The sequence below is a fragment of the Poecilia mexicana genome, unplaced genomic scaffold (genome assembly GCF_051168715.1).
Source record: "Poecilia mexicana isolate PSO_F unplaced genomic scaffold, ASM5116871v1 scaffold_20, whole genome shotgun sequence".
Lineage (NCBI taxonomy): Eukaryota > Metazoa > Chordata > Actinopteri > Cyprinodontiformes > Poeciliidae > Poecilia > Poecilia mexicana.
Window position 1 is genome coordinate 19,003,609 of NW_028263389.1, and position 19,767 is coordinate 19,023,375.

At 38.4% G+C, this 19,767-nt stretch overlaps 1 protein-coding gene across 1 annotated transcript in view; it reads left to right on the forward strand.

Moving 5' to 3' along the window:
• The window catches only part of adgrg2a (adhesion G protein-coupled receptor G2a), a 34,269-nt gene extending 15,326 nt beyond the window's left edge, over positions 1-18,943 (forward strand). The window contains exons 10-36 of the mRNA XM_088001233.1: positions 470-550; positions 628-671; positions 754-878; positions 2,297-2,408; positions 2,479-2,537; positions 2,623-2,670; positions 3,745-3,809; positions 3,888-3,931; positions 4,096-4,132; positions 4,214-4,251; positions 4,913-5,040; positions 5,134-5,254; positions 6,016-11,543; positions 11,646-11,716; positions 11,793-11,929; positions 12,015-12,171; positions 13,375-13,524; positions 14,004-14,126; positions 14,264-14,306; positions 14,380-14,483; positions 14,575-14,699; positions 15,851-16,119; positions 16,212-16,311; positions 16,479-16,765; positions 16,876-16,977; positions 17,412-17,528; positions 17,614-18,943. Of these exons, the coding sequence (XP_087857359.1) occupies positions 470-550; positions 628-671; positions 754-878; positions 2,297-2,408; positions 2,479-2,537; positions 2,623-2,670; positions 3,745-3,809; positions 3,888-3,931; positions 4,096-4,132; positions 4,214-4,251; positions 4,913-5,040; positions 5,134-5,254; positions 6,016-11,543; positions 11,646-11,716; positions 11,793-11,929; positions 12,015-12,171; positions 13,375-13,524; positions 14,004-14,126; positions 14,264-14,306; positions 14,380-14,483; positions 14,575-14,699; positions 15,851-16,119; positions 16,212-16,311; positions 16,479-16,765; positions 16,876-16,977; positions 17,412-17,528; positions 17,614-17,714 (8,316 nt within the window). The 3' untranslated portion in view covers positions 17,715-18,943. The remainder of the gene's footprint in view (positions 1-469; positions 551-627; positions 672-753; positions 879-2,296; positions 2,409-2,478; positions 2,538-2,622; positions 2,671-3,744; positions 3,810-3,887; positions 3,932-4,095; positions 4,133-4,213; positions 4,252-4,912; positions 5,041-5,133; positions 5,255-6,015; positions 11,544-11,645; positions 11,717-11,792; positions 11,930-12,014; positions 12,172-13,374; positions 13,525-14,003; positions 14,127-14,263; positions 14,307-14,379; positions 14,484-14,574; positions 14,700-15,850; positions 16,120-16,211; positions 16,312-16,478; positions 16,766-16,875; positions 16,978-17,411; positions 17,529-17,613) is intronic.
• Positions 18,944-19,767: the final 824 nt, after the last annotated feature.

Genomic DNA, 19,767 nt, shown 5'->3' on the forward strand with positions numbered 1-19,767 from the left:
AAGTTAATTTCTGTTTCAAACCCTTTCGAAACGGGTCAAAGTTCCCTAAATCCGCTGGTCACAGCAGGTTTCAGACAAAGTTTCAAGACAAAACCACCAAATTTAGGACAAAAATACAAAGATGTGATGGCATGCAGCGGTCTGAAGCAAAACCAAACACTGCAGGCTTCAGATTGTTTGTCTTTATTCAGCTTCATGATTCAATAAAGAAGAAAAATGTTCTCAATAAAAACATTTCCTCTCTATTGGATCACAGCGTTCAGGAATGAGGAACAAACCTGCAGCGAGCCAGGCAGCTCAGCACGCCGACCTTTTGTGTTTTTGCAGATGTTTTGCCTTTAGCTGCAGAAATACAGCAATAAATGATGAAAGAAACAATTTAATTACACAACAACCTTAAACGTCCTGGTTTACAGGGTTTACAGTTTCAGCTGCAGATGGAAACCAACTCCATTTATCTTTCACTCAGGTGTCAGAAGCTTTTGATTGTAAAAACACCAGCAATGAGGGAGGATTCGGCCACTTCTGTAAAGCTAACGGACAACTTCAGGTGAGATTTCTCCCCAAACATAGCAACACGTCTCTACTTTTCACTGCTGCAAACCAGACAAAATGTCGTCATTTCAGGTCGTGGAAGTGACATGCAGAGCAAAAGCTGCTGCCACTGAAAGGTAACGATGAGTCCGTTTAGGTGTCTGAAAATACGCCGGTAAGTGTTTCCCCGTAATGGTTTGGATGCATTTTGTTTTGCAGCCAGACGCTGTGCAACGTGCTGCTGCTCCTCAGCCATGCGGTGTCGGCGTGCGACCTGCAGCATGTGCTGCAGCGCGCCAGAGGGGCGCTGCAGGCAAACATCACCGGGAACGTGGAGAGAGTCGGTGAGCCTGACAGAGATTTTAAATGTTTCAAACGTGTTACAGGAACATGACTGGAAAATAAGTCTATTAAATTTATTTCTGCAGGACATTTTATGAACAAGGCAGTTCAGAGTGATTTATATCATAAAAACACAAAAATAAAAACATGATGCAGCTGCCAATTAAGAAACGAGTAACAAAAATTAAATCAAAACCCCTCAAATATATTGATTAATGTTTCATTTATTATGGTTCAAAAGCAGCTAAACAAGTTTGATTTAAAGGAACTCAGTGTTTCAGCAGTTCTGCAGTTTTTGGGAAGTTTGTTCCAGATTTGTGATGCATAGAAGGCCGACTTTGTAACCGTCTTTATGTGGCTCTGAAGGTTCAGATCATAAATACAAATAATACAATAAATTATTACAAATATTGTTGAGAAAACATGAGTACAATTACTTATTTTTCCACTTTCTCTTTCCTTATTTAATTTTAAAACCTCCATGAGGTTATAAGTTTTTAAACACTTGTAAAAAATGACAGATGAGTTGGGATTTCCTGCGGTAGTGAAGGCAGCACAACAGCTTCTTCCTAAGGCATTTAGGAGAATTCAAACACCTTTTATCAAGGATGCAACTTCTAAACTTCTGATCATTTATGTCTGGACTGCAAAAACACAAAGTATTACCAAGCAGTTTTGGTTTAGTTTCTACTGCAAATATCTTTGTACACTTAAAACAAGAGAAAACTAAGTTACAGATAACTTTTCAGCAAGAACAAATAGCTTGTTTTATGTCAACAATTCCTTAATATTGATGTTTTTCATCAATATTAATGTATATATTAATGTAACCTGGACTTCTTGCCCAGGTTACATTGTTTCATTTATAACATAACTATATTTTGCTGTAAAGTTACTTTTAAGGTAGTTTTCTCTTATTTCAACTGTACTAAAATATTTGCACTAGAAACTAAACCGAAGACACTTGGAAAGGTTTTGTGTTTTTGCAGTGTGCTGTAATCGTTCCAGCTGTGTGACCAAAATAAAGCAAAGTTTGATCGTTTGAGTCACAAAACTATTCATATGTTGGAGCAGCAGGACTTCACTGTAAATTAGTTCCTAAGCTTGAATTGCAACAGAGAACATTTCTGGAAGTTTCTCCAACAGTTTGTGAAATGAAATGCAGTGTTTGGCACGCACTTCTCCAAATTAACATTTAGCTTTTGTTCTGCGAACATGAAACATTATGCATGCATGCAAACTGGACATGGAAACACATCCACCTTTATGTAAACACTAGCTCTATAACTTTACACACAAACATTCAACTCATTCAGTAGCAAATGTGAGTAAGATCAAACTCAGTCTGGTCCAAATCTGTGAGAAAATTGATTAAGATAATAGAAAAATGAAAGATTTTGCTGTTTTTCTTCCACATCAGGAAGAACGCTCTGTGAGGACGGGTTGCCCTCTAGTGGTGACTTTGTGCACTGCACGTCCACGTCGTCTCTGGATGAAATCTGCAGGTCGAACAGGACCTCTGACATCTCCTGGTGAGCAGCAACTCCAGTTTCACTCGGTTTGATTAATTCAGTCTCTGTGTTTCACACGTTTCTCCTCCAGTTCTGTCTTAGAGACAAACTCTGTGGAGGCTCCACAACAGACGCCAAACTCCTGCAGCGGTTTGTGTCATTTATTCTGCCGTGTTGCCAGAACAAATCGACTGCTGCCGCTGATGTTTCTCATCAAGGTTTTTCTGCTTCTCAGGGACGGTGCCTCGTTTCTGCAACTGCTCTGCTTTCTGTGAAACTGAGAGTAAGACAAGAGAAATATCTTTAATCCTGGTTTTTGTTTTGTTAGAGAAGTTAAAATCAAGGTTGGACGTCGTTTTGTGTTTATTCCTGTGGTTTTTATTTTTGGTTTACTAAGGAATCAAACTCTCAGGTATAAATTCTCCATAGTTCAGTCACTACATTCTCAGGTTGTTCCCAGGTTATTCAGGATAAATTATGAAACAATATAGCAACAGTTCTGATGGTTCATTATTTGAGCTTTTAAGATGCTAATTGGTTACACATCATAGAAAAGTACAAATCAGAGGGAATATTTGTCCAAACAACGCTTCACTTTTTGAAAACGGCAGCAAGAATCCTCTAGATTTCCTACAGCATGACCTAAAAATCTGCAGCAAAATTTTGAAAACAATGTTGGATTTTCCTCCAGTTATTGACTACTGGTGTTGGTACAACAGTGTAATAAAGCCATTCCAGAAAAAAAAAATTTCTAGCAATTTTTTGACATTTCAAACTTAGAAATTTTTTCTAGAAAATTTCTGAGATAAATCTCAGAATTTCTGAGGAAATGTTCGACTTTTCAGACTTAGAAATTTCATTTTTTTTTCTGGAAAGTGTATGACATCAATCTCAAATTGTCTGTTTTTTCTAGCACTCTTTCCACTTTTCAGACTTAGAAATTTCCATGTTTTTCCAGAAAATTTGTGACACCAATCTTAATATTTCCAAGCTTTTTTTTTTTTTTTTTTTTGACTTTTCAGACTCAGAATTTTCCAAGTTTTTTCTAGAAGATTTCTGAGACGAATTGACTTTTTACACTTACAATTTTTTATTTTTCGTGGAAATTTTTTGACACAAACCTCAAAATTTCAGGTTTTTTTCTAGCGTTTTCCTCTTGTGAAATTCCTAGAGTTTTCCTAGAGAATTTCTGAGTTTTTTTGGTGACATTTTACTCATTTTTTCCTGCCTACAAAGGCCCCAATATGCCAATATAATGTTATTTATGATTATTTATGAATTTATGATCATACGGTGAGAATGTGAACCAGGCATTTTACTGCACATATGCATCTCTCATCCCTCTTTCTGTTTTCAGGGCAGCTTTATGCTATAAAAATCAAAATCACCAGTAATATGACAGTTATCCACCTCAGAGACTTGGTATGTAAAGTTATTGTACTTTCATTATTCGTTCCATTAAGTATCCTCTGAAACTGACTTTCTGCTCTTGTTTGATAGTTATTAAAATCTAACATCCTCTCAGTGTGCACACCGAACTTACAGTAAGTGACAACTTTTAACTCTACAAATTAAATAACTTGCTCTGAATTGTTCACCAGATTAAGTTTTTATAATTATTGAATGTTTAACCTGTTTGACCAGAACATCCATTATTAATTATATAACGTGGTTAACAGCTAAATATACAAACTACTGTTTGTTTCAGGGGGGAAAACTGTTCAGACATCGTAACAAAACACACGGTAAATTTTACTGCAAATAATCTTAAATTACACATCTACCAGGTGAAAAATATCATACTATATGTGTTTGTTTTTATCCAGGGCACTCATCTGGAATGTTACGGGGAAATTAATCAGACGTAAATATTTGCTTTTCTTTTAAAGAGATGTTTGATTTTTTATGCAATTAAGTCATATTAAAAAAACAACAACCTAGTATCAATGAAAATTTACTTTATTAACTCAATTCTTAATTCAAGTGAATATATTGATTATTTACACTGAAAGATATTTTAAGCTGTTATTTACATTAATTTCTTCTTACAGCTAAAGAAAACACAACATTTTAACTTAAAATATTACATCAGAATAATGTAATATATTTTAATACAGAATTGTGTGGCTTAATGAAAATTATGCTTAATGTATTCTTGAAGGTTGTTGTTTTTAAAAGGTAATTTAAATCTGAAAAAGACTCTAATTTATTGACTTTTATCCACAATATGCCGCTTTTTTACTTTTTAGCCTACTTCATGTTGTCAAATAATTTTTTTTTATGCTTGTGTTTTGTAAGTTATGATTTTCCCAGGAGAAAATTAAATTTTTATAAAAGTACAGATAGTTTTTTTTTCTGATATAAATGAAATAATCATCCATTGAGGTTATCTTTGTCATATAAAATATATTCAACGATATTAAACATTAAAGTGAGATTAAAAACTGGACAGATTTTAAATGCACTGAATACCTGATATGGTATTGTTAATCAGAGCTTATGAGCGTCTCTTCCGGGTTTCCCAGGTTCTACAGCTGCATGGTGGTGCTGGAAATGTCCGGACCCGTCAACAGCTGCTCCCTCAGTAAACTTGTGAAATTCCTCATTGACAAGGAAGAGTTCATAACGACCGACGGCTCACTGTCTCGAATGAGTTGGTGCCTTTACTGTGTTCACATGCATACAAAAACAATAATATATGAACGTGTGTTTATATATTTATTGATGAAACTCTCTGTTGCCCCAGTGGTGTGTGGTGGCGCTCCAGATTTGTCTGGTCCCGCCCTGTTGGCGTCCAACCTGAACTGGAGTAAAGCTGACCTGCTTCCCTCTGACGTTTGTCAGCCTGGCTCCACTCTAATAAAATGGTTTGTATTTACACAAAACTCCAGATAAAAACTATAGAAAATGGTTTGTTTTCTTATTTTGGACCAATTCTGGACAAAGTTTTTTCATTTCATTGAGTTTAAGTTTCCCGTCTTTGAGATAACTAGAGAGAAGAAATATTATTTCCACCATTTAAAAGCACCAGAAACAATTTAAATTCACTGTTAATAAACTCAGTTTTTACTTTTAGACTTCACTTATAGTCTCGTAGAGGTGCAACACAGGATGTAACAGTACATCCAGCTAACAAGAGTAATACATTTTAATGTTTGCTAGATTTTGTTACGGCCCTACATTCTGCATAATGCTGCCATTTCAATACGTACCATTAAAAGTAGGAGTGCACCGATTGCAGTTTTCTGGCCAATCTCCAATTACCGATCTTTAAAAAGCCTGACCTGCTGATTCCAATTTTGGCCAATGTCAGTTTTTTTTTTTTGTCTTAAATTTTGCTAAGTACAATAAGAAAGTGGCTGAGTTGGTAACAGTGGGGTGACCATTGTTAACTGAAAAAGTACAGAAGAGGGCAGTGGTGGATTTTTAAGCCTTTGCTGAGGCAGATTTGATCAGCTTCACATGTAAGTATTGGCCGATCTCCCAAAATTAAGGAAATTGGTGCCAATAAATCGATGCACTCCTAATTAACACTTCCTGTCTTGTTTTGCAATTATCCTAAATAAGCAAAGCTAGCTGATGAAATCCCACCAAGTTGTCTCTTAACTTCTGTTTTTTCTGTCCGCAGTGAAGCTAATGAGACTCTTGCTGTTCTCCTGGCGGACAGTTGCCCTCCAGATCCTCAAACAACAAGCCCAACTCAGACTAACAGCCTCACTTCACCAACATCTGTGACCCACACGACTGCAAACGCTGAGCAAAAACAGCTGACATGGTCTCCAAACACAAGTTTCACTCCACCAAACAACTCAACAATGCACAACTTAACGTCAGCTGCAGAATCTTCCAAGAATGCCACGGTCCACTCCGAAATATCAACCAATCAAACAGTGTTTACTACAGCTAGTTTGAGTGAAACAAAAAACTACAATGGATCTACAACTGGACCAATCCACAAGCAGACAACAGCAACTACAACAAGCCTCGTTACATCCACTAAAACTACAAGAAAGTTGCCCCACAGTTATGTACCTTCAACCAGTGTCCTACCATCCAATGAAACAAGAACTTATGGTACAACTACATCCACTAAAACTACAACAAAGTCGCCCCCCAGTTATGTATCTTCAACCAGTCTCCTACCATCCAATGAAACAAGAACTTATGGTGCAACTACATCCACTAAAACTACAACTGAATCACACCCAAGTTATGCACCTGTACCTTCAACCAGTGTCCTACCAACCAATGAAACAAAAACTTATGGTACAACTACATCCACTAAAACTACAACAAAGTCGCCCCCCAGTTATGTATCTTCAACCAGAGTCCTACCATCCAGTGAAACAAGAACTTATGGTACAACTACATCCACTAAAACTACAACAAAGTCGCCCCCCAGTTATGTATCTTCAACCAGTCTCCTACCATCCAATGAAACAAGAACTTATGGTGCAACGACATCCACTAAAACTACAACTGAATCACACCCAAGTTATGCAACTGTACCTTCAACCAGTGTCCTACCATCCAATGAAACAAGAACTTATGGTGCAACTTCATCCACTAAAACTACAACAAAGTCGCCCCCCAGTTATGTACCTTCAACTAGTGTCCTACCATCCAACGAAACAAGAACTTATGGTACAACTACATCCACTAAAACTACAACTGAATCACACCCAAGTTATGCAACTGTACCTTCAACCAGTGTCCTACCATCCAATGAAACAAGAACTTATGGTGCAACTACATCCACTAAAACTACAACTGAACCTCATCCCAGCTATGCAACTGTACCTTCAACCAGTGTCTTCACTTCCAATGAAACAAGAACTTATGGTGCAACTACATCCACTAAAACTACAACTGAATCACACCCAAGTTATGCAACTGTACCTTCAACCAGTGTCCTACCATCCAATGAAACAAGAACTTATGGTGCAACTACATCCACTAAAACTACAACTGAACCTCATCCCAGCTATGCAACTGTACCTTCAACCAGTGTCTTCACTTCCAATGAAACAAGAACTTATGGTGCAACTTCATCCACTGAAACTACAACAAAGTCGCCCCCCAGTTACGTACCTTCAACCAGTCTCCTACCATCCAATGAAACAAGAACTTATGGTGCAACGACATCCACTAAAACTACAACTGAATCACACCCAAGTTATGCAACTGTACCTTCAACCAGTGTCCTACCATCCAATGAAACAAGAACTTATGGTGCAACTTCATCCACTAAAACTACAACAAAGTCGCCCCCCAGTTATGTACCTTCAACTAGTGTCCTACCATCCAACGAAACAAGAACTTATGGTACAACTACATCCACTAAAACTACAACTGAATCACACCCAAGTTATGCAACTGTACCTTCAACCAGTGTCCTACCATCCAATGAAACAAGAACTTATGGTGCAACTACATCCACTAAAACTACAACTGAACCTCATCCCAGCTATGCAACTGTACCTTCAACCAGTGTCTTCACTTCCAATGAAACAAGAACTTATGGTGCAACTACATCCACTAAAACTACAACTGAATCACACCCAAGTTATGCAACTGTACCTTCAACCAGTGTCCTACCATCCAATGAAACAAGAACTTATGGTGCAACTACATCCACTAAAACTACAACTGAACCTCATCCCAGCTATGCAACTGTACCTTCAACCAGTGTCTTCACTTCCAATGAAACAAGAACTTATGGTGCAACTTCATCCACTGAAACTACAACAAAGTCGCCCCCCAGTTACGTACCTTCAACCAGTCTCCTACCATCCAATGAAACAAGAACTTATGGTGCAACTACATCCACTAAAACTACAACTGAATCACACCCAAGTTATGCAACTGTACCTTCAACCAGTTTCCTACCATCCAGTGAAACAAAAACTTACGACACATCTACTGTTACACCCTCCACCAGTCGCTTAGCAGTGTCCAACGTAACTACACTGAATGTCTTTACAAGCAGTGGAGCAAAAAACAATGATGGAAATACAGCAAACAATGAAAGTACCAAAAGCAACATAGCAGCAAATACTACAAGTAATACCAGTCCTCCATCTTTGACAAACATACAAAATGTAACATCTCCAACCCATCCTCCAGTAAAACTGGGAAATGTAACTACAGAGACTAACACTCTAACAGCTGTTGTTTCAAATTACACAAAGCCATATGCAACACCTAGCAATGATCAAACAACTGCCTACAATGCTAGAACACCCGACAGAGCAGAACATCATGTAGCAACTCCTAGCAACAATAGCACTATAATTAATTATGATACAACACCCAGCAAGAAATACACAACAGAGCTCAAACTCACAAACCCCAACAACACAACAGACAATAGCACTATAACATCCAGCAACAGTCACACAACTGAAAACATCAACCACACAACAGACTCTAATGCAACAGCACCAGGCAACAACTACACAGCAGAGTTCAATGCCACAAAACACAACAATCAGACAGCAATCCAGAATGCTACAACACCAACCAACCATTACACAACACCCAGCAATTCCACAACACTCACTGACAATCAAGCAACTGTAGATGATTCCACAATACCCAGCAACAATCACACAACACTCTATGCCACTATAAAACCCAACAACAATTACACAACAATCCACAATCCTACAACACCCAGCAACAATCACACAACACTCTTTGCCACTATAAAACCCAACAACAATTACACAACAATCCACAATCCTACAACACCCAGCAACAATAACACAACACCCTCCAATCCTACAAGCAACAATAACACAGCACTCTACAATGCTACAACACTCACTGAGCGTCAAACAACTTTAGACAATCCTACAACACTTAGCAACAATAACACAGATCTCTATAACACTATAACACCCAGCAACAACCACACAACATTCTACAAAACTACAACACTCACAGATAATCAAACAATTGTCTACAATGCCAGAACACCCAGCAACATTCCCAAAACACCAAACAATAACACAACATTCTATAATGCTACAACACTCGCAGACAATCAAACAGTGGACAATGCCACAACACCCAGCATCAATCACACAACACTCTTTGCCACTATAAAACCCAACAACAATTACACAACAATCCACAATCCTACAACACTCAGCAACAATAACACAGCACTCTACAAAGCTACAACACTCACTGAGCATCAAACAACTTTAGACAATCCTACAACACTCAGCAACAATAACACAGAGCTCTATAACACTATAACACCCAGCAACAACCACACAACATTCTACAAAACTAGAACACTAACATATAATCAAACAGTGGACAATGCCACAACACCCAGCATCAATCACACAACATCGTCCAATCCTACAACAAGCAGTCATAATACAATGTTCTACAATGCTACAACACTCACTGACAATCAAACAACTGTAGACAATTCCACATTATCCAGCAACAATCACACAACCTACAATGCCACAACACCCAGCAACATTCCCACAACATCAAACAATAACACAACATTATATAATGCTACAACACTCACAGACAGTAAAGCAAAAGTAATCAATGTCACAACAACCAGCAACAATAACACTATGTTCTACAGCACTACAACCAGCAACAATAACACTATGTTCTACAGCACTACAACCAGCAACAATAACACTATGTTCTACAGTACTACAACACCCAGCGATAACCACACAACATTCTACAATGCCACAACACCAAGCAACAATTACACAACACCCTCCAATCCTACAGCAACAAGCAGTAATAACACAACATTCTACAATCCTACAAGCAACAATAACACAACAGTATACAATGCTACAACACCCAGCAACAGTCCCACAACAACCAGCAATAACCACACAACACCCTCCAATCCTACAACAAGCAACAATAACACAACACCCTCCAATCCTATAACAAGCAACAATAACACAACACCCTCCAATCCTATAACAAGCAACAATAACACAACACCCGCTAATCCTTCTATAAACAACAATAACACAACACCCTCCAATCCTATAACAAGCAACAATAACACAACACCCTCCAATCCTATAACAAGCAACAATAACACAACACCCGCTAATCCTTCTATAAGCAACAATAACACAGCACCCTCCAAACCTACAACAAGCAACAATAACATAACACCCTCCAAACCTACAACAACAAGCAACAATAACAAAGCACACTATAATGCTACAACACCCAGTTACTTAATGGAACACAATACAACAACAACTAGCAACATTCATACAACAGTCCAAACATCCAGCAGTAGGTACTTACCAGAAAGCAATGCTACAACAACCAGCAGCAGCTATGTAGCAGATCACCAAGTTACAACCAGAAACAATCATATGACAGCCTACGAAGCTACTCAAGCTAGCATCAATTTGACAACCCTACACAAACCAAACACGTCAAGCAACAATTACACAACACCCTCTAATCCTACAACAAGCAACAATTACACAACAAATCGGAACATGGCAACCATCGGCAGCAATTTTACAAATATGTATGATACCACACCAAGTCATGATTTCACAACTGCATCACCCAATAACACAACTAGCAAAGCTGTAGCAGTACACAACACAACTAAACGTGATGATTCCAGCTCTTTGTACACTACAACTAAGTCTCCCATCACTTACACAACAGCAACTGAACCTCCTCATAAGGCAACAACTTTATCCTACATGACTACTGCACCAGTTGTAGAACCACAACAGAGCACAACCTCTGCCAAAAGCACAGCAGTTGCAGCAGCTATGACAAAAGTTACCAGTACTACACATCCACACTTTACTGCAGAAAGTAGGACTTCAGTTCCTGACAACAGAAAACCAACAGACCAGACTGAAAACCAGACCACAGTCAGTGCGACTCCCTTGACAACTGTACCCAAAAATGACAGCAGCTCCACTGCAGTTGTCACGACTATTGAAGAGAATGAACCACTGAGTTATAACTCAGCGACTCCTGTCATTGCTGCCACTGCAACTCCGTCTACAACCGCTCACAATCCAACAAATAAAATCATAACTACAACTGAAGTGTCTTCACTTGCTAAGAAAACAACTCTCCCAACCATTAAAACTACAACAAGCACAGTGGCCAGTGAGTAAAGATTATATCTTCTAATTTTTAGTCAGTTTCATAGAGCAAAAAGAAAACCAAGGTTTCTAAATTATTTGGTTGATCTTTGTTTTGTTTTTTGAGGGACGGGAGCTACTTTGACAACCACTGTGAAGTGGTTGTCAGAAGATATGTCCAAGCTAAACTCTTCTCAGGTGACGCAACTGCCGAACTGAAGTACTGTTACTTTTGTAAAATATGAGAGCATAACTTTATTTATACATATTTCAGGTGTCTAAATTGGTGGATGACCTGGAGGAAATTCTATCGGGCCCAACTGTGTCTCAATCAGTGGGACAAAACGTCCTTAATGTCATAAACAACCTCATAAATGGTGACCCAGAGGTTCTGTCTGGATCAACAAATAGGTCTGACTGATACACGCCTCAAACACCAACTCACGACTACGGCCATTTTTATTTATAATGTGTTTTTTTTATTTGCTGATGACAGTCTGATTCGTATGGTGGATACTTTGGCTCTGAAGCTGGAATTTGCAGAAGATGTTGGCATCTTGTCCTCAGACTCTCTGGTTCTGGCAGTAAGGAAAGTGGACTGGACCGACTTTCTTGAAACCAGTGTTGAGATTTTCGACATCGATGATGTACAGGTAATCCATAAAAGACTTGATTATTTTAAACGTCTACATACTGCAAAAACAGAAAATGTTACAAAGTATTTTCGCCTAGTTTCTAGTGCAGATATTTTAGTATGCTTGAAATAAGACAAACTTACAAATAACTTCTTAGTAAGAAATAGAGGCTTTTTAAAAAGTAAATAGTTCCTTAATATTGATGGAAAAGTACTTGTTCCATTGGCAAATAAATAAAATATTGTCTTATTATAAGTGAAATAATCTGCCAGTGTTGCTAGAACTTTTTCATCAGTATTGAGGAACTATTTACGTAAAGCAAGTCTCTATATATTGCTAAAATGTTGTTTTTAAGTTAGTTTGTCTTATTGGAAGTGTACTAAAATATTTGCAATAGAAACTAGACCAAAAATACTCGGTAAGATTTTGTGTTTTTGGATATCACAGCTTACATATATTCCAGTAACCAGCAACGTTGTTACTACTATTGGTGATTTTACTATTGGTTATTAGCCATTTTTATTCGACTCTTTTGGATACAAAATGTGTCTGACACAAGATATTCCTAGCAACATTGAATACCTACTTGCACAGTAGAAGTTTTTAAGTATTGTTTATAGTCTTCTCGTGGTTTCATGTGTTTTTATTAGCCTATTGGATAATATCTGTCATTTAGAGGTTGATGAAGGTCCTGATTTACTTTTAGGAGACTCTAGAAAACAGATTGACACTTTCACCAGCAATACTTGACAAACAGACCTGAGTTTGAGACCATTTTGTTAACATGTACAAAACGGATCCATAAAGAGGTGAAACTGCAGAACTTATGTACAAAACCAGATACGAATAAGCCTGAAGTCCTTAAAAACAGTATTTAAATCTAATAATGGTAGAGTTTTAACTGTTTCTAGCTGTTAATTTAAAAATGCCGGTCATTTATGCTAGTATGTGACCCATTTACCAGACGTCCACCAACACTGAGCAGCAAACAGATAAAGTTGGGCCCCATGTCTGAAGATTTACCATTAACCCCATTTACAACCAGAGAGCAGCAAAAGACGTCCTTTTCTTTTTACTGTTATTGTGAAGTTAGGAAACTTTGGTTATCCTGGTTTTAATCTTGACCTAACGCTGACCTCATGTCTGCGAGTTGAACCAGTTAGGAACAATGTATGATGCATCAGGTCAATTTTGTATTTTGCTTTTGCCTTTTTTCTCCAGCTCCAACATGTCAGAAGGGTCAAAAGGTCAGCTCCTGCTTTGGGCTCGGTGGGCTTGCCCTCCTCCGTAACATCAGGCCTCAGTCCTGAAGAGAAGCAGCAGGCCAGCAGAGTCCAGTTCACTTTCTACAAAAATAATTCCCTCTTTAAGGTACATTTCTGCTGATAGGCTCCCTGGTTTTAAATTTGGTCACCATAAAACCAGATTTCAATGTATTTATTTGGAGGTTTTATAGAATAGACCAACACAAAGCAGTGCACAGTTGTTTATATGAAGGAATTAATTTGCATTCAGTGTCACTGAGTCAACAAGTCTTTTCATTTCAAAGCAGCAGCTTCGCACATTTCCAAAGTAAGTCAAGCATGTTTGAGATATTAAAGCAGGAACTTACAAGCATTTTTAGAGAGGATCTCAAGTATTCTCAGATTTTAACTTTACACATGTTGCCTAAACTCTATGAATACGACATTGAAAGTTTCAAAAACGGCTCCAGATTAATTCAATTTGTTTGCAAACACTTCAGTTAATCAGTCAAGAAAATCTTTTTTTACTCAGTTCAGGATGTGAAAATCTGCTCAGATGTGCAACTTTGAGACATGTTTGATGAAAAAACTGATTTCTTTTTGCAGGACTCCAGTTTAGACAACCGAACGGCTGTCAGTCCAGTTCTCGGGTCCAGCGTGGCCAATCTGTCCATCAGCAACCTGCAGGAGAACGTCACGTTTACCATCAATCACAGCAACTTAACTCAAGTGAGTATTAATGCAGAACATACTCAGATAAAGCCTTCAACACAGAATTTAAAGGAAAACCAGAAGTAACATCAACGTAAGCTCACAACACACTTCTTTTTCCTGTTTTAATATCTTTCTTTCTGTTTCTGTTGCAGAATAACGTCACATCATGTGTCTTCTGGAATTTCACAAAGAAAAGTGAGGACAAACATTCAGGTCTGTTAGCAGCTTTAGAAAACTGACATTGACTCAACTTTTTTTTTTGTTTCAGACGGTTCGGGGGGCTGGGATGATACCGGCTGCTCCGTCGTCAGCGCCACTCCTGAATACACAACCTGCAGCTGCAACCATCTCACCTCCTTTGCGATCCTGCTGGTATTTCTAAACGCTTCTCCTTTTACTAAGTAGTACAACGGTGTGGCCTAAATATGTCTGATTATTTTGTGTCTGTTTGGGCTTTAAACAGGATTTATCCAGAGAGGGAATATCTGACCCTCAGCAGGCAAAGATTTTGACTTTCATCACCTACATTGGATGTGGAATATCTGCGGTTTTTCTAGCCGTCACCCTGATAACATATATGTTATTTGAGTAAGAACACTACACTGCAAAAACACAAAATCTTACCAAGCATTTTTGGTTAAAAAAAACCAAATCATGTTCTATTTATTATCACAAAAAATATTTAATTTTTTTATTTTTACATACTAAATAAACAAAATAAGCACACAGTACAGTGAAATACGCAAAGTAGTCGGATATCTGTAGCTCTTTCCACGTTTGCCAAATTAAAAACAAAACATACACTTACATTTTCCATTTTAAAATTTTAATTGTATCTTAATTGTATCACCAATGTTGATTTTAAATGTGGATCTGCGTCAACTGTCTGAACTGGCTAACTAATTTTAGGCTGTGAATGCTGTAGGTATTTGCTAGCATTGTGAGCTACCATGCTAGCAAAAACCAACATAATTCTGATACCTTTTATGCTAAAATCATTATAACTAATTTGAGCTTTTACATTGTTTTTTTTTGTACGGCATGTAGTGTCCTTTTTGTAGTCACTGTTTTAGTGCTAGCCTACATAGCTTACTTTTTTAGCTTAGCCTTGGCTTTTTAGCTAATTTTCACTTTTACATGGGTTTTTTTGACTCTGATTGTAGTATGTTACTGAAGGTTAGCATGCTAGTGCTATCCTTGGTGCTAGCGTTACTTTTTAATTTGGCTTTTTAGTTAATTTTAACTTTTTGTGAGTTTTTTCACTCTGCATGGATTATGTTACTTTAGACCAACATGCAAGTGCCAGCCTAGATGCAATCATTAGTATTTTAGGTAGTTTTAGCTTTTTAGCTTATTTTGTCTTATAAACTGTTATGACCTTCTAATTTAGCTTTGTAAGCACTGTTCTGCACTAATTTCTAATACTGTTTCGGTGGGATGTTTGCATTTTCACCAAAAACATTCAGTAAATACCATCCGCACTGCATTTTCTGCAAAAATGCAAATTTTCTAGTTTTGAACTTAGAATCAAGGGCCGTCCAAAATAGTTCCAATGGCTGCAAATGGCCCCTGGGCCTCACTTTGGACACCCCTGTTCTAGTGCAAACACTTGAATAAGACAAACTAACTTACAAGTAAATGTTCAGCAAGATATATAAACTTCTTATGTCACTCAAGCTACAGACTTCTACATATCCATTGGTTATTTCTGTAAGCAGTAATGATGAATCTCTTTGCAGGAAACTCCTCCGCGATATTCCAGCCAAGATCCTGGTCCAGCTCTGCTTGTCCCTCCTGCTCCTCAACCTAGTCTTTCTGCTGGACGGCTGGCTGTCCAACTACGAAAACGTCAACCTGTGCATCAGCACTGCCTTTTTCCTGCACTACTTCCTGTTGTCCTCATTCACGTGGGCGGGGCTTGAAGCTCTGCACATGTACCTGAGTATCGTGCGCGTGTTCGCGCCCTACCTGAGTAAATACATGCTGAAGTTCTCCCTGATGGGTTGGGGTAAGAAATGCTTAAATTAGGCTCCAAAAGTTAAATATGTTTATTATTAATTGCACTGACAACTATTTTTGTCTAATTACTGTTGCTACCAGGTATTCCTCTCTTTGTGGTGGTCGTTATTGTAGCAGTGGACAAAAACAACTACGGTCTGGTTCCGAATGGAAAATACGAAGATGGGACGTCTGATAAGTTGTACGATTTTTATTATTTTTCTTCAGTTTCTCCAACATTCAATCATCTAACAAGCAAAACTATCCCTAAAAATGCAGCTGACTTTATGTTGTTATGTTTGGCTAGCTTCTCTGCTAGCATACCGTCTTTAGCCCACATTAAGCTTGTTTTCATGTGTCTCTCTGTAGCTGCTGGCTGCGTAACGACATCGCCTTTTATGTGGGCGTGGTGGCCTACTTCCTCCTCATTTTTGTCTTGTGCCTGGCGGTCTTCATCGTCGTTATGGTCCAGCTGGCCCGGATCAAGAAACAGAACCCTCACAACCAGTCTCCCAACCGGAGCACCATGACCGACATCAGAAGCATCATCGGCCTTGTCCTGCTGCTCGGCCTCACCTGGGGCTTCGCTCTGTTTGCCTGGGGAGAAGCCAGGCTCGCCTTTTTATACATGTTCACCATATGCAACTCTCTGCTAGGTGAGCGCTAATCAGAGCTAATCCACTCCTTAATGTTAAGCATAATATACATCTTTATCTTTATTTATTTTTTTAAACTGCATTCTAACCGATAAAAATGTCTTGTGTAGGTTTGTTTGTCTTCATTTTCCACTGTGTGGTAAAGGAAAATGTCCGCAGGATGTGGAGGACGTTTCTGTGTTGCGGAAATTGGCGTCTGTCCGAGAACTCAGGTGAGCTGCGTTGTAGTTGTCATCGTCGCCACTAGGTGGCGGTGCCGTTTTGTGAGTAATATTTTGTGCAGGCAGCAGTGCCGATCGGCAGAAGAAGTTGTTGTTCTTAGGTAGTTTTATGGTTTTTATGAGAGTGTAAGTTACAGTCTATTCATGTTTGAGGAGGATAATATGTGTATTTTATTACTTTGGATGGCTTCTGTTTGCTCAGTTTGCCCAGAACAAGCTATGGCTAAGCTAAGTTCTACTCTAAAATGGTGGATTCTATTATGCTTAGTTGCTCTTTTTCACTTTATTTAACTATATTAGTGACTGAAAGATAAGACTGAAGTAATAAGGATAATGTTTTATTTTATTTACCAAATATAGTTACTTTATAAGGACCTAAACACACAGAAAGCCTGATTTCGATATAATCATGTATTTTTCCATAGAATGCAGCCGGACTGCCACACACAACAAGTTGTCGGTGGTGGCTACAGCTACGACATCGGCCAACCAACACAGCAACCTTAGCTCCTCCTTCGGCAGCAACGTCACAGGCAGCAGCAGTACGTGTCGCATTGCATTTCCTCTTCCTGTCTGTGCAACAACAACATCCCAAATCAGTGTTTTTCCTCGTTTGCCTCCCATCAGGCTCTGTGTTTTGGGACAGCGGAATATCGGATCGCTCCAGCAGCGACATTGTCCTCAATGAGACTTCCAGGCGGAGCCAGTCTCTGCAAGGCGAACCCTGATGGGAAGAGACTAGTGAGGCTGGAAGCTAATTGTAGATTAAGTCTTTAAAAGGTTGAATGAAGGAAATATATTTCACAGCAGAGGAAGACTGAAAAAAGCCAACTTCTACCGGAAAGCAAGACGTGTCATTATTTCCACAATGAAATTAGATAAAGACAGACAGATGGGTAAATGTTTACTTTTTTAATAATACAGGAAGAAGATTAGCAGAGGTATGGTTTGTTTATGCCTGAAAATTCAAAGTATTTCACTGTTAGAGCTGAGACTCAATCGTTTAAATGCAAGTCAGATGATGATAGATGAGAGTAATAGGAGCCTTTTCGCAGTTTGACTGTCATGATGCTGCTTTGCTCCAACGAATTTACATAATCATAATAAAACTGTGCCAAACTCGACTACTAACTTTGTATCTGAAGAATTTTGTGTAATTTACGTCTAAATATGCTGTTTAATGGGGAAGCACCAATGCAATGTTCAATACTGATATAGATATCTGAGGTTTAGTATTGCATGATATTGATTTGATAAGTGCTGAATTGACTTAATACGTTTATTTTTTTAATTCTAAACAACCCAAAAAAACCCCAAAACAAAACGTTGGATTTGGGTCGTATGCAGAATGAATATAAATGATAATAAAGTCGGGATTAAATTCTGATACCAGGAGTCAAATAATCAGAAACTAAAGCATCAACTCTGTTTGATCTTTTTTGCATCAGAGTTGCCTGGTGGTGTTTTTTTAGCTTCTTAAACAGGTTTTAACGGGCAGGTCGGCCGCTGTGCTCCCACCAGAACCTCCAGCCGAGCGCCTCGCCGCCCAGCATCGCCTGGTCTGCAGCCCATCAGGGTTGGCAGCTGCTGCCGATTAAAAGTTTTACAGAGCAGCGTGACCTCTGAGGAAGGACCAACGCTGCGTGAATAATGGATAGGTGCAGACACAGATGTTACGGTGAAGAGGGGGAAAGTAGCGAAAGTGATTCCAAGGAAAGCAGAAGTTATATTTGTTTTTTAAATCCTCCAAACCCCCTGCAGGTAATAACTTTTTCAAGCATTTTCCGTTATGAAGAACCTCTAATTCTCCTTGCTAATTGTTTAACACCTGTTTTGACTTGGTTATTACCCTCACCTGTGTGTATAAATACCACCTGTCCGCTCTTTTGTCCTGTAAATGTTCTTATCTTAAAAAGAAAATTGCATTTATTAAAAAAAAGTTATTCTTTCCACCAGATGTCAGTGTAATTCCATGGCATTTTTACATCTTTTAGTGCATCTCCCTGACAATTTTTGCTGCTTGCAGACAAATACAAGATACACTTTTGAACATTGTGCATTTAAATTGCACTCTACGGATACAAAAATGCTCTAAAATAAAAAATTAATCTTGCAGTATCTTGCAGAAGGTCGTTTTCCTGCCAGATTCTGACAAGCTGTGTGCATAATAACGTTACTCACTTATCTAATTAACTTGCAGATAACTAATCACAAGGGAAGATATTTTTCCTTCCCTGTCAGGAGTTTTAAATATATGGAGGTTAACTTTTAGTGCAGCTGTGCAACCTGAATAATGAGAGTGACTTGGGAAAGGAAGGAGGAAAGACAGAAGACTTACAAATGCAACTTTTTATTAATAAAATAAGGTTATTATGAGTCATTTCTGCTTATGAGTCCAAGAATAAGCTTATAAAGAACGCCTTTGACTGTAAGTGGTGTGCTGTGACACGTAAATCTTCCCTCTGATCTCTATTATTACAGGCCATCAATTTTTAATGAGGGTCAAATGAAAAGTCCATCACTCCCTGGGGGCTCTAGCTCAACACCAGAGCCAGTTCCCAGCATGCAGGTCATCATTTTGTTTTAAAAAAATAAATCCTAACTTCAACATCAAATTAAGCTGATTATTACTGAATACTCAGATGTGTTGAAAAAATGTTTAAAAGCTCTGAGAAACACCTTGTATTTACTGTGGAAGTGTGAATTGTTTGCAGCTGAGTTGTTGCTTCTGATTTCCCAGCTGATGCTAAAACTCACTAAAACTTCACCGACTTCCTCTTC